This window comes from Crocuta crocuta, unplaced genomic scaffold (assembly GCF_008692635.1).
Source record: "Crocuta crocuta isolate KB4526 unplaced genomic scaffold, BGI_CrCroc_1.0 scaffold126, whole genome shotgun sequence".
Lineage (NCBI taxonomy): Eukaryota > Metazoa > Chordata > Mammalia > Carnivora > Hyaenidae > Crocuta > Crocuta crocuta.
Window position 1 is genome coordinate 4252556 of NW_027531000.1, and position 14839 is coordinate 4267394.

Sequence of the window (14839 nt, forward strand, 5' to 3'; positions counted from 1 at the left end):
CGTGGGGGGTGGGGGGGGGGGTGTGTGCGCGCGCGTATGTGTGTGTCTTCATGGCTTTTTCCCTTCCCCAACTGATGCGATGTCAAATAATAGTCCTGTGTTTTTGAAGGCTAGTTAGCCCTGGCTGCTCCCAAAGCCATATTGTCTGCTCCTTCCGCCCTGCTTCCCCCTGACCGTTAATGAATATGTTCAACTGGCCCGGGTCACTTTATTATTCTGACATAATGAACTGGGGGATGTGATTTCCAAGTTCTGAGACTGACACTAGCAGGGTGACGTTTTCACCTCGAGGTGCCCCAACTGTATACTCGACACACTTGGAAGAATAAATATTGATCTGCTTTCTGAGGATGTGCGCCATGTGAAATGTTAATGCTTTTAAATGCCTTTGGACATACAAAGTAGCTATTATTACCGTTATTATTATAAGGTATAAAATCTCAGAGAGTATCTCAGCTTTACCCTTTATCCTCATGATTAGTGCCCATGTGTTGAGTGCCCATTGTGTTCACACCCCCACTCATGAGACTGAAAATAGTGATGACATTGTAAGACAAAGACATTCATTTTGTGACTCCCGAGAAAGAAGGGAAGGATTATTTTCAACAATGATGTGAACATATATTGTTTTGTGAACTACTGATAATGAATGTTTATTCCCTTGTGGGTCCTTACTTGTTATTGGGTTGGAGATTTTCTACTTGTCTTCCCTACGTGTTTCATTCTTTTGTACAGAGAGAAGGGAAAAAATGTCATTTAAAAAATCTTTTGTTTATTTTTGAGAGATCGCAAGTAGGGAACGAACAGAGAGAGGAGGACAGAGGATTTATACTGACAGCAGAGAGCCTGATGCGGGGCTTGAACTCATGAACTGTGAGATCATGACCTGATCTGAAGTTGGATGCTCAACCAACTGAGCGGCCCAGGTGCCCCCCAGAATATTGCCATTTAAAATCATAGTTGGCTATAACAGTTTGGGGGCCTAAGAGAGATGGGGATAATAACTGAACTTTGGTTTGGGAGAATAATTTCTGAGAAAGTTCGATATTAAAAGTGAGTTTCCCCCAAGCTATGGTGTAGGAGAGAGTCCTAGTTAAATTTCTTTATGTAAGAAAAAGCCAAAATTCGTGGTTGGGGTGGTACTATCAAGTCTTAAAAATATAGGAGTGAAGTAATATGGCAGAAGGCAAGATCTCAGAATGGAAAAATGGCTGATGAGAATGGTCAAGTGACACAGTTAACAATATGGCTATCTAATATCATTTTAAATTGCTCACTAGCTGGTACTTCGATCATAAAGCCTTTATCCCCATTGCTATTTCACTTTTGTCAAACTTCAGTAAAAATCTATTAGACACAATCTATTGTTGATGGCATTAAGAACAAAGAGATTGAAATCACATCCAGTGAAGCCAGCTGAAAATTCAGGTAGATCTGAGTGAGTTGTGGAAAAGATTTTGCAAGGAGCAACTAGGGATTGGGCATGAGGCAATTTTGCTTTTCTCAAGGATTCTAGAGACCTGAAGAGATTCCTGGGCTGATATCTGAGTTATACATTTGCTTACTTATTAGGTATATTTATTCAAGTACTGGTTATTGAATATCTACTCTATACCAGGGACTTTGATGGTGGTTTGGGAATGAGAAAGTGACTAGTAATGGTAAGACCTCTGTGCTTAGTACACCTTATCATCGTAAGTAATGGGATGAACCTATATCTATTCTGCAGCAATTTAGAAATTTCTAATAATTTTTTGTAATCCGCCCATATTCTAGCATTTCTCTTTTCTTCCCTTCTTCTTCCTTGCTTCCTTTGTTTTAGGCAAATTAGTTTCTTTATTGATTCCTAGTTTTAAAAATTTTGCTCAAGTTGCTATCACGTATAATGCCTCCCTTCTTCTCACCTAGTTAAATCATGCCAGTTTCTCTTTAAAACCTGCCTTGGACATCCTCAGCCCAAAGAAACCTCAAGTTGTTTTCTGATTTAATTGGTCTGGAGTACGCTTTGGACATCACAATTTGTAATAGCTGCCAAGATTAATGTATAACCGGAGTTGAAAACCACTATCCAAAAGAGGACATATAGGCAGAGTTTAAGATGGCGGGGTAGGAAGATCCTGAGGTCGCCTCTTCTTGTGGGTACAACAAATCTACAACCTCATATGGAATAATTCCCTCTGAAGAGGATGTAGGAACCAGACAAAGAGCCTATACAATAAGGGGTAGCACTGAGATGGGTTGAAGGCAGACTCATGGTCTCAAGGGGAAAAAAATACACCCAAGAGCAGCATTCTACAGATGGGAGTGGACTCAAAGATTCCCTGAGGAGCAAGAGATTTGAGCTCCACATCAAGAACCCTAAAGTGAGATGAGCCCCCCAAATATCTGGCTTTGGAAAGCAACAGGGAATACATTCAGGAAAGCTACAGAACTAGGGAAAAGGAAGACTGCTCATAATGGGTTTGGGCACTGACTCACTCACCTTGGAAACCAGTGCAAAAATATCAGATCGAAAAGCCCATAAACAATAGATGAAGGAGACCCACTTACTAATCTTGTAGCACCTGCTGAAGAGGCAGGAGGTAGCTAGGCCTCTCCTCAGGGACTGAGATGCAGGAGGAAGCCATTTTTGCTATCTTGTTCTCCCATGCTGATTCTGGCACAAGTGGGTGCCATTTTGGAATCCTCTCTTTAAAATGTGAATGCCAGGGGGCATATCCCTCTGAGAGCCCTGTACAACCCTGCCCCTCAGTTGGTCTCACAGCTGATAGGATGATAATGCTGCTCTACAGTGTACCCCCAGCAGCTATGGCCAGGCCGTGCAGACAGTAGGCCCGGATACCAGCACTGCCCACCCGTATGCCTGCAGCAGTCACAGCCTTGTTACAAAAGAAAGGCATCTGCTATTCACACAGGGGACCGCCTTGGAGCATGTGGCTGTGACAGCACAGTTATTACACTTCTGGGCCCCACAGGACATCTCCTCCATGAGGTCATGCCTTCAAGACTAGGAGACATAGCTAAACTACCTAATACATAAAAACAAAACAGAGTTAGGCAAAATGAGAGAACAGAAGAATGTGCTCCAAATTAAAAAAAAAAAGACAAAAACCTCAGAGGAAGAGCTAAACAAAATGACAATAAGCATCCTATTCAGTGAAGAGTTCAAAATACAGGTCATAAAAATACTTCCTGAATTTGGGCGAAGAATGGATGAACACAATGAGACCTTCAGCAGAAAGACAGAAAATACAAGTATCAATCAGAGCTGCAGAATACAGTAACAGAAATGAAAAATACACAAGAGGTAATAAACACCAAACTAGATGATTCAGAGGAACACATCAGTGACCTGGGAGGCAGAGTACTAGAAATCATCCAAACTGAACAGAAAATAGATTTAAAAAAAAAAAAAAAATGAGGATAGTTTAAGGGACATGAGGAACAACATTAAACATACTACTGTTTGCACTGTAGTGGTCACAGAAGGAGAAGAGAGACAGGGAAAGAACAATTATTTTAAGAAATAATAGCTGAAGACTTCCCTAACATGGGGAAGGAAACAGACATTTGGGTCCACATGGAACAGAAAATTTCAAATGAGATGAACCCAAAGAGATCCACAGAAAATCATGTAATAATTAAAATGTCAAAAGTTAAAGATAAAGAGAGAATCTTAAAGCAATTCATTACATTTAAGGGAACCCCCAAAAGACGATCAGCTGATTTTGCAGTGGAACTTTGCAGGCCACGAGGAAGTGGCATGTATATCCCAAGTTCTGAAAGAAAAGAACTTCCAACCAAGAATGTCTTAATCTGGTAATGTTAAAATTCAGAACTAAAAGGGAGATCAAGAGTTTCCCAGACAAGGACAAGCTAAAGGAGTTCTTCACCACTACACTGCTTTTTAAAGAAATATTAGGGCACTTCTTTAAGTGAAAAGAGAGAGCACTGATTAACAAGAAAACTTATGAAAGAAAAAAAAATCACACTGGTAAAGGCAAACATAAAGTAAAGGTAATGGATCAACCACTTTAAAGCTCGTATAACAGTAAAAGAACAAAAGTTGTTAAATCAACTCTATCTACAATAATTAGTTAAAGAATACACAAAATAAAAGATATAACACGATATCAAAAACATAAAATGTGGGAGGAGGCAGGAAAAATGTAGTGCTTTTAAAATGCAAACTTAAGTGAACACCAACGTAAAATAGATTGTTATATAAATAGGCTGTAATATATAAATCTCAGGATAACCACACACACACACACACACACACACAAACCTATAATAGATACATAAAAAAATAAAGAGACGGTAATCCAAACATAACAAGTTATCAAGTCTCAAGGAAAAAGAACAAGAGAAGAACAAAGAAACAGACAAATTACAGGAACATCCAAGAAACAATTGAGAAAAATGGCAATGAATACCTATCAGTACTTAAATATAAATAGACTAAGTGCTCCAATCAAAGATCTAGAGTGGCTGGAAGGATTTGAAAAAAGAAAAACAATCAACAAGACCCATCTGTATGCAGCTTAGAAGAGACTCACTTTGGTTCTAAAGACACACACAGACTGAAGGTGAAGGGATGGGAAAATATATACCATGCAAATGGAAATGAAAAGAAAGCTAGGATAGCAATATTTTATCAGACAAAATAGACTTTTAAACAAAGGCTATAACAAAAGACAAACAAGAGCATTACGAAATGAATATCTTTAAAGGGATCAATCCAACAAAGGATATAACACTAATAAATATGCATCCAACATAGCAGCACTTAAATCTATAAAGCAAATATCAACAGACACAAAGAGAGAAACTGACAATAATAAAATAATAGTGAGAAACTTTAATACCTCATTTACCTGACTGGGTAGATCACATAGAAAAATAAGAAGGAAATACTGGCTTTAAAAGACAGATTAGATCAGATGGAGTTGAAATAAACAGAGAGAACATTCCATCCCAAACCAGTGACATGCACATTCTTTTCAAGTGCACATGGAACATTCTCCAAGATAGATCACATATTAGACCACAAAACAAGTCTTGATATATTTAAGAGGATTGAAATTATATCAAGTATCTTTTCCAGCCACAACAGTATAAAACTAGAAATCAATTCTAAGAAGAAAACTAGAAAACAAATGAAGACTAAGCAGCATGCTACTAAACAACAAATGGATCAACAAAGAAATCAAAGATGAAATTAAAAAAAAAATCTTGAGACAAATGAAAGTGACAACACAATGTTCCAAAATCCATGGGACACAGCAAAGCAGTTCTAAGAGGGGTCCCTTGAGGGCTACCCCAAGAAATGAGAAAAATCTCAAATAAGCAATCTAACCTTACACACAACTAGAAAAAGAAGAAAACCCGGAGTTAATAGAAAAGGAAATAATAATATCAAAGCAGAAATAAATGAAATAGAAACTAAAAAACAATAGAAAAGATCAATGAAACTAAAAGCTGATTAAAAAAATTGATGAACCTTTAGCCAGACTCATGAAGAAATAGGGAGGACCCAAATAAATAAAATTGGAAATGACAAAAAAGAAGTTACAACTGATACCACAGAAATACAAAGAATGATAAGAGACTACTATAATTATATGCCAATAAATTGGACAACTAGAATTGCATCAGCAAATAATTAAAAACAAACAAACAAATAAAACAACTCCCAGCAAACAAAAGTTTAGAATCAGAAGTCTTTACAGGTGAATTCTATCAAGTATTTCAAGAAGAGTTAATACCTATCCTTCTTAAACTATTCCAAATAACTGAAGAGGAAGGTGTGCTTCCAAACTTAGTCCACAAGGCCAGCAATACTCTGGTGCCCAAACCAGACAAGGCGCTATAGAACAAAAATAAAGAAAACCAATATTCGTGTAAGCATAGATGCAAAAATCCTCAGTAAAATATTAGCATACCAAATTGAAGAGTTCATTATAAAGATCAGATACCATGATCAGGTAGTATTTATTTCAGGGATGTAAGGATGATTGAATTGCTGCAAGTCAATCAACCTAATATACCACATTAACAAAATAAAGGATAAAAATCATGTGATCATCTCAATAGATGCAGAAAAAGCATTTGACAAATTTCAACACACATTTATGACAAAAATTCTCAGCAAAGTGGGCATGGGAAGAATGTACCTCAACCTAATAAAGGACATATAAGTCACCCAAAGCTAACGCCACACTCAGCGCTAAAAGGCTGAAAGTTTTTCCTAAGTTCAGGAACATGATAAAGATATCCACTCCCACTACTTCTATTCAGCACAGTATTAGAAGTCCTAACCACAGCAATTAAGCAAGAGAAACAAATGAAAGGCACCCAAATTGGAAAATAGGAAACAAAACTGTCACAATTTGCAGATGGTGTGATAATATATAATAAAAACCCTAAAGACTCCACCAATGATTATCAGAACCAATAAATTCAGTAAATTTGCAGTATACAAAATCAGTACACAGAAATCTATCATGTTTCTATACAGTAATAAATTATCAGAAGTTAAGAAAATCCCATTTATGGGGTGTCCGGGGAAGCTCAGTTGGTTAAGCATCCAAGTTGGGCTCAGGTCATGATCTCACGGTTTATGGGTTCAAGGCCTGCACCAGGCTCTGTGCTGACAGCTAGCTCAGAACCTGAAGCCTGCTTCAGATTCTGTATCTCCTTCTCTCTCTGAGCATCCCCTGCTCACGCTGTCTCTCTCTCAGAAATAAATAAAATATTTAAAAAATTTTTAAAAATCCCATTTGTAAATGGGATTTGTAAATTGCATCATAAAGAATTAAATGCCTAGGAATAAGTTTAACCAAGGAGGTAAAAGGCCTGTAGTCTGAAAGTTAGAAGGCATTGATAAAAGAAATTGAAGGTGACATAAATAAATGGAATGATATACGATGCTCATGGCTTAGAGGAATTCATATGTAAAATGTCCATACTATCTGAAGCAGTCTACATATTCAATGCAGTCCTCATGAGAATATCAATCTCTTTTTCAGAGAACTGGAACCAGTAATCCTAACATTTGTATGGAATAGCGGGAGACTCCAAATGGCCAAAGCAATCTTGAGAAAGAAGAACAAATTTGGAGGTATCATGCTCCCTTATTTTAAACTATACTGCAAAGCAATTATAATCAAAACAGTATAGTACAGGCATGAAAACAGACACCTAGATCAATGGAACAGAAGAGAGCCCAGAAAAAAACCAACACTTACATGATTAATTAACTTACAACAGAGGAGGTGAAAATATGCAACAGGGAAAGACAGTTTCCTCAGTCCGTGGTACTGGAAAAACTGGACAACTACGTGCAAAAGAACGAAACTGAGCCACATCTGTTAAGCCATATACAAAAATAAATTCAAAATTATTTCAATATTTAAATGTAAGACCTGAAATGATGAAGTTCCTAGAAGGAAACAGACAGTAAGCTCTTTCACATCAATCTGAGTGACATTTTTGTGGATCTCTTTCCCCAAGCCTGGACAACAAAAGCAAAAGTAAAGCAATGGGTCTCCATAAAACTACAAAAAAATCCCAAAACAAAAACACAAACAAACAAACAAAAAGCTTTTGCACAGCAGAGAAAACCATTAAAATGAAAGGCAACCTACTGAATGGAAGAGGATACTTACAAATGATATATCCAGTGAAGGTTTAACATCCAAAATATATAAAGAACTCATAATAACTCAACATCAAAAGAACAAACAATCCAGCTTAAAAATGGATGGAGGGCCTGACTAGACACTTTTACAAAGACTTACAGATTGCCAGCAGGCATGTGAAAAGATGCTCAGCATTACTAAACCCTCAGGGAAATGCAAATCAAACTGCAATGAGATACCACCTAGGGAAGGCTGTCAGCTTTGCACCATTGAATGTGATGTTAGCTGTGGGTTTGTCTCACTTACATGGCCTTTATTATGTTGAGGTACATTCTTCCCATACCCACTTGGCTGAGAGTTTTTATCATGAATGTTACAATGGCTGTTATCAACAAGACAAGAAATAACAAATGTTGGTAAGGACTTGGAGGAAAGACAGCCCTTATGGATTGCTACTAAGAATGTAAACTGGTGCAGTCACAAAGGAAGAAAGTATTGAAATTCCTCAATAATTAAAATAGAACAACTATACAATCCAGCTTCTTGTATTAATTGATAAAAAAGAAAAATCCCTGAAAACACTAATTTGGAAAGATATATGCACCTCTATGTTCATGACAGTGTTATTTGCAGCAGCCAGGATGTGGAAGCAGCCTAAATATCCATTGGTAGATGAAAGGATAAAGAAGATGTGGTGTATATACACACATGGAGAAACACACACACACTGGAATATTACTTGGCCATACAAAAGAATGAAATCTTGCCATTTGCAACCATGTGGATGGACCTAGAGGGTATTTTGCAATGTGAAATAAGTCAGACAGGGAAAGACAAACACCATATGCTTTTACTTCGATGTGGAATTAAAAAAAACTAAACGACCTAACAAATAAAACAAAACAGAAACAGGCTCATAGATGCAGAGGACAAACTGATCCCAGAGGGGATGAGAGTATCAGGATGGATAAAATTGGTGAAATGAATTAAGAAGGATGATCTTCCAGTTATAAAGACATGCGAATGAAATGTACAGCATAGGAAATACAGTAAAAAAATATTGTAACACATTTGTAGTTTATATAAATATAGAATCACTATGTTGTACCGCTGAAACTAATACAGTGTTGTATGTCACTTATTCTTCAATAAATACTAAAAATTAAAAAAAATTTAAAAATTAGAACCCCCCCCCACAAAGTTATACATCTAAAATCTTATTGTTACAGTTTGCTGTGATTGTATTTAACTGAAATATCTGTCTGTTCCTTTACATTTTCTGTACCCTGTCAGAGAAGAGGCCCTCTTCCTTTTAAAGGTGAATGTATGCATCTGGAAGGTGCATCCTTATCTCTTCACCATACCCCAAGACCTGTCTTTATCCACATTATCCCCCTTCCCTATATTTTGAGTTTCACTCTACTGCCCCCTTCCTCTCTTTGCATGCATGCCTGGAGGTACCATAGTCCCAGATCCTTCTTGCATTAATTTTTCCATCTGTTTCCTCAGAGAAGTCCTCAACACATACTACTTTATTATCCATTCATTCCTTTGTCCTTCACAATTGACTCTCATCCCCATTTGAACGAAACTCATCTTTCAGAGTTTATGTGGTACGGCACGCTATGTGCTTGATAAATATTTGTTGAATGAATACACAAATGAGCACACTATTTTCTCCTCACCAAATCGAAGATCTTTAGCCAGTTTTCCCCCTCCTTGATACATGCATGGTTAGTCTGGCCCATGACTCTGTCCCCATTGTCTTTTACATTGAATTCTGGTTTTCCTCTTACTATGATGCTTCGTCTAGGATACTTGACTGGCCCCCATTTTTGGAAGCAGTGTTCCATGTGTTTATGGGTTGTGGTGGAGGACAAACTTAGGGTTCAGATTAAGTCCCTGATACTTAATAGCTGTATGACTTAGGACACAGTACCCATTTCTTCATATTTTGAAAGGAGGTGATAATAGTGTTGTTCTAAAGGTTGATGTGATGCCCCAGGCCCTTCCAAAGCCAGTCAAGCCTCCATTCATGTTAGTATTTGTATTCATTCCAGTGGCTATAAACTCCTTAGGGGCAGTTGTCATGCTGGTTTTTGTTTGTTTGTTTGTTTTTTCTCTTATTCTATCTATCCTCAAAACTAGCAGTGTTGAGCTTGGGGTCCTTGAAAGATACAAATTGTGAATGAGTGAGCAAATGAATTGTTCCCCTCCTCTTAAAGGATGACCTTTCCCAAAGCCTTGGCTTCAGTTATCTTCACTCTTTCCCTTGCTGACCTCGTTTAATCCCTGAGGATGTTTTGACTTCATACATTTTTTTTTCAACCATCTTCTTCAGGTAGATCACCACCAAACCTAAACTGATATCAGACTTAGCTCTTTGTGTCCCTAGATCCAAATTTGCTGTCTTTAATATAATTCCCAAAAGAATATGCTTAAGACATCTCTTTGATACTTTAAATCTCTATGTTTAAAAAATAACTAGTCTTCATTCCTTCTCTTATTATTCATTCTTAGAGATACATATTATATATTTACCATTTCATATTTATTTATTATACATGTACATTTAAAATACCCTCTTATATAAAATATATATGTCTAACCTGTACATTTAATTTATATATACATATACACACAGAATATATGTATTACACATTTTAATAACCTCCAAAGAGTTCTACATGCTTATTTGTTTATGGGCTCTAAGATAATGCCACCTGCAAAATATTGTTCTTCCTTATCAGTACCTCAAGTTATTAGCTACCTGCCCCGTTGAAACCACAAATAATAATGTTAATTTTTAAAAGGCCAGATACCTTAGCTGCTAGTAACTTGACCCTTATTTTAATAGAAAACTTTCTTTTATGTAAACAGTATATATTTATTATGCAAGCAACATGCAGATAAATTTTTATTGTAAAAAAAAAAAAAACCTTAAGCGACGCAGAAGTGTAAAGTTAAAAGCAAAATCCCTACTTCACCACTGATGCTTACCCATGCTTACTGTTCTTTACAGAAGTGATTCCTATTTTCGGTTTAGGAAAACTCTTTTATAGACCTTTCACTTACATTAATGAACAGACGCACGTTTGATTTTTACTTTACATAAATGCACATTACTATATTTATTAACGTGGACCTGGAATGTTTCCCTTATTAAAACATGTTGGAGGGAGGGCTCCCTTAGATTTGCTTCTTTTTTTTTTTTTTAAATGTCTTATTTATTTCTAGGAGAGAGACAGTGTGAGCAGGGGAGGGTCAGAGAGAGAGGGAGTCACAGACTGAAACAGGCTCCAGGCTCTGAGCTGGCAGTCGGCACAGAGCCCGACGCGGGGCTCGAACCCACGAACCGTGAGATCATGACCTAAGCGAAAGTCGGATGCTTAACCAACTAAGCCACCCAGGTGCCCCAGATTTGCTTCTTCCTAGAAGTCTACTTCTATATAGTATTGCTGTATACCAAAGCCCCATAACATGTTTACACAGATTTTATTGATGAATTCTTAAAAGCTACCTTGATGTTTATTTTTTTTCCTTGATGTTTATTTTTAATCCCCCTCAGATGCATAATCTTTTAACTAAATGAGAAAACACATTTCAAACTTTTCTCTTTTAGCCTCTTTGTGCATGCCTCTTTTCCTGTTCCTTACAGTGACACTTCTACTTATCCTCCAAACTCAGTTCAGATGTTAACCTATCCATGGAGTCCTCGACACTAACTTCATATTAAAGTGATATTTTTAAGAGATTCCCCAGTGTTGAGGACAGAGACGGAGGTTTTTATACTCCCACAAAGCTAAACATAGGGTTCTATCTATGTGTGGTATATTTTGAATCCATGTCCTGCATAAACAAATACATGATTTGTAACTTTTGTTTTCTAACATGTATGCATAGATAGGCTATCAGCACCTTCAAGGTAAAAACATGTCTCAGTGCGTCTTGAGTAATGTAGATATTTGATGATTTGCATGCTAGTGCTATATTAACTGTATCATGGACATGAACAAAGATGGAGTTCTTTCATTATCATGTTGGATCAAAAGTGCCCATCAGTCGGTCTAGGAGTCAATTACAAAGAAATAGGGATGGACCTACCAGGATCTCCGAGAGGATTTTGAAGTGAGCTGGATAATCCTAAAAGCAAAGAAAGTAAAAAGTATTCTTCACATGGTTATCCATTGTTTCTTGTTGTTGTTGTTGTTGTTGTTCTGCTTTGTTTTTCCCTTTCCAAGACCCTTTCCTCTCTCTCTCTTTTTTTTTTTTTTTTTCCCAGAAAAGAGAACCCTATCTTTCAATGGAGGACCTGAATGTGGCTTGAGTGGCATGGCCTTGCCCTCCCCGGCTCCATGCACAGAAACATGGTAACACCAGTTCTCCATTGGCTTGCCACAGCAGTTTGTTGGGGGATGGTTATGAGACTCAGCTAGTACCAATGAGGATGATCCCTCCAACTTGACGTAAGCATGCCAGGAGTGAGGGTTCACTCGTCTCTTGTGAGGTGGAAAGATAATGCAGCCTGTGATTGATGGAAGCTCACTTTCCCACCATTGGTAGCAAGCCTGAGAGTAAAGCCAAAACAGGGGTCAAATGGCTGAGAAAAGAAGGGAAAGACAGGACACTTAATTCATCATTTGTCCGTTGATTTACTTTTTCCTGAAGCTTGTCTACTCCTGGACATTCTAGATGAGTATCCAAATTCCCTTTACCTAAGGTAGTGGAATTTGTATGCCCTATAATGGAGAGAGACTCAGAAAATTACATAGAAGGTTTAATTAATTTTAAATATTTCTTCTGACTCTATTTTCTTCCCATCTCTTTTTAGAGGATGTATGGTGATGAAATTCTCTAAATTTAATTGTTTAGTCTCTGCTTTCTAACTCCCAAAATGTTCACAGAATGGAAATGTTTAATTTTGTGAAGGTATGCCAAAAATGATCTACAAAAATGGCTTAAAATTGGAGGCTGGATCTTATGCTAAAATGACTGGTTAGAAATCAGAAAACTGAAATGTGGTTTCTGCTGACCTGGTCTTTTATCAGTTTTATTCAATTTACGTCAATAAGGAGAGGGAGACAGGAACTTCTATATATTGACGACCTATTCATTCAATTCCACTATTTCATGAATTTATCCCTTTCATGTAAACATTGTTATCCCCATTTGAAAAATTTTTTAAATCCAAATGATTCTCAGAGTTCCAGTCTTGCACAGTGTACCCTAGCTGGTTAGGTTTAATAGATGTAAGATTAGAATCGTTTGGGATTCTGACTTTTAAACCATCCTTCTCCACCATCTGTAATGCCATAAAATTGGGATGAATGTTGACTCTATTCTCTGTTCTCAAAGCACATTTTCAACTTTTAGTCCACTGTCTTGACATGTATGGCTTCGTATTATTGTTTTGGGGAATAATAGTCATTTTGGGGGTGAAGTACATTGATCTAGAAAGAGTATGAGGTTTGAACTTCATTCTGGACCTGTGATTTTCCGCTAAAGAGTGCTGTGATTATGTGGCTCAAGCTTTCTATATTCTTAGTTTCCTCCTCCATCAAGTGAAAGATAAGGGCCAATCGTCTCTCAAGTCTATGTTGGCACCCTTCTACTGGTAAATGTTTCTCTAGAAGACTGTACATCTTCTCTTAGAGACTGGACCACCTGTGTTATGATGATCCACTAGAGATCGTGACGTCTTGTTCAACTCAGTATTTCCTAACACTGGGCCCAGTGTATGGCAAATAGTAGATGATCAATAAATATTTGTTGAATAAATAGATGAGGGAATGAAGCCTATGCACTTTTGTGTACAGAATACTATGTTTTAGTTTGATTCTTTTTCCCCCAATTGACCAAGAGGATTTGAACTTTTATGGGTGAGAGGTAAAAATAGATTAGTGATTGATTTGAGTATTATGGGCTCTATACATCAACATAGATTTTTAAAGAGGGCTTTCTTTTATTCAGAGCTCAGTATAAGCAAAGAGCTAACTCAAATTTTTAAAATTAAAGATGTACTTTAGAGTGTAAAATGGTCATCTAGGTGGCCATTGTATTTCAGCTTTTAGACTTGGTAACTGAGCCATCGTGGTGAACCTTCTGTGTGAATGAAGCCTTCCTTAATCGGCTTTTCCTATATTATTTCATCCTGGGAAAGAAAAGCAGTAGTTAAGCCAGAAGCAAGAAGGATAACAGAAAAAGGAGTCTGTGGCCAAAGCAACAGAATTACTTTTTTTTTTTTTTAATTCTTTCACTTGTGTTCGTGAAGAAGGAAGAAACATAATTTTTTTGTCTTTGTTTAGACATTGAACAATACAAATCACAAGAGCATATATTTTTGACGTACTATTTTTTTGGTGTTCTTTGGAATTTGGACCCTAATTAAAAAATATGTGTTTCCTAGCCCTTCTTACTGTGAAAATCCTTGGCAATATAAACAGATGCACTGGTTGGCTTTTAATTCTGACACCAGACTGTCTGAAATAATAGCTCTAAGAAAGTGTGAATTCTTTTATTCCTCAAGCTTTAATTATAAGTACTTAATTTGTTTGTCTTTCCATTGGTGACTGTCATACCAATCTGGTTTACCTTTCATCTGGCTAAATATGGCGTACCTTAGAAGCCCCTCATTTTGAAAAGTTGATTCTGCCTGGGAAGATGGAAACAAGCTAAAAGGTGGAGTTATTTTCATCCTCCAGGGCACCTCCCTGTAATTTAACAATTAAGAAATTAAGTGGTGTTCTAAAAATTTCAGTAATATAGGCTTGAAAGATGACAGAATTGGGATCTTGATAAGCAGTTTGGAAACACTGAATATTTCTCATAAAAGTTTGAAAAATGAGTCAAGTTAATAGCTTACTAACTAACTCATCTTGACCTTTCACAGTCAAAGACGTTCTTCATTTTTTGTGTCCACCATTTTTTACGCTTCAAAACCAATTTGCTGTCACAACGTTTTTAGCCATGAGACTGTGAAGGTATTGTCTTCTGTAATTAGATGAGGTACCACATGGTGCATTTGTGGAAAAAGTCATCAGTTGCTGGGAGTAGGGATAGTCTGGAGATCGTGCTCAGTCTGATATTCCTGAATATTGTCATATTCCACTTCTGTGGTGGAGAGATGTGTTTTTGTTTTCTCAGGGCAAAAAAAAAAAAAAAAAAAAAAAAAAAACAAGAAAAAAAAAAAAACAAAA

The 14839-nt window shown here is 37.0% G+C and overlaps 1 protein-coding gene across 1 annotated transcript in view; it reads right to left on the reverse strand.

Moving 5' to 3' along the window:
- Positions 1–14839, reverse strand: part of MDFIC2 (MyoD family inhibitor domain containing 2) — a 109788-nt gene that overhangs the window by 35419 nt on the left and 59530 nt on the right. Inside the window, exon 3 of the mRNA XM_077770589.1 lies at positions 11748–11786. Within this exon, the coding sequence (XP_077626715.1) occupies positions 11748–11786 (39 nt within the window). The remainder of the gene's footprint in view (positions 1–11747; positions 11787–14839) is intronic.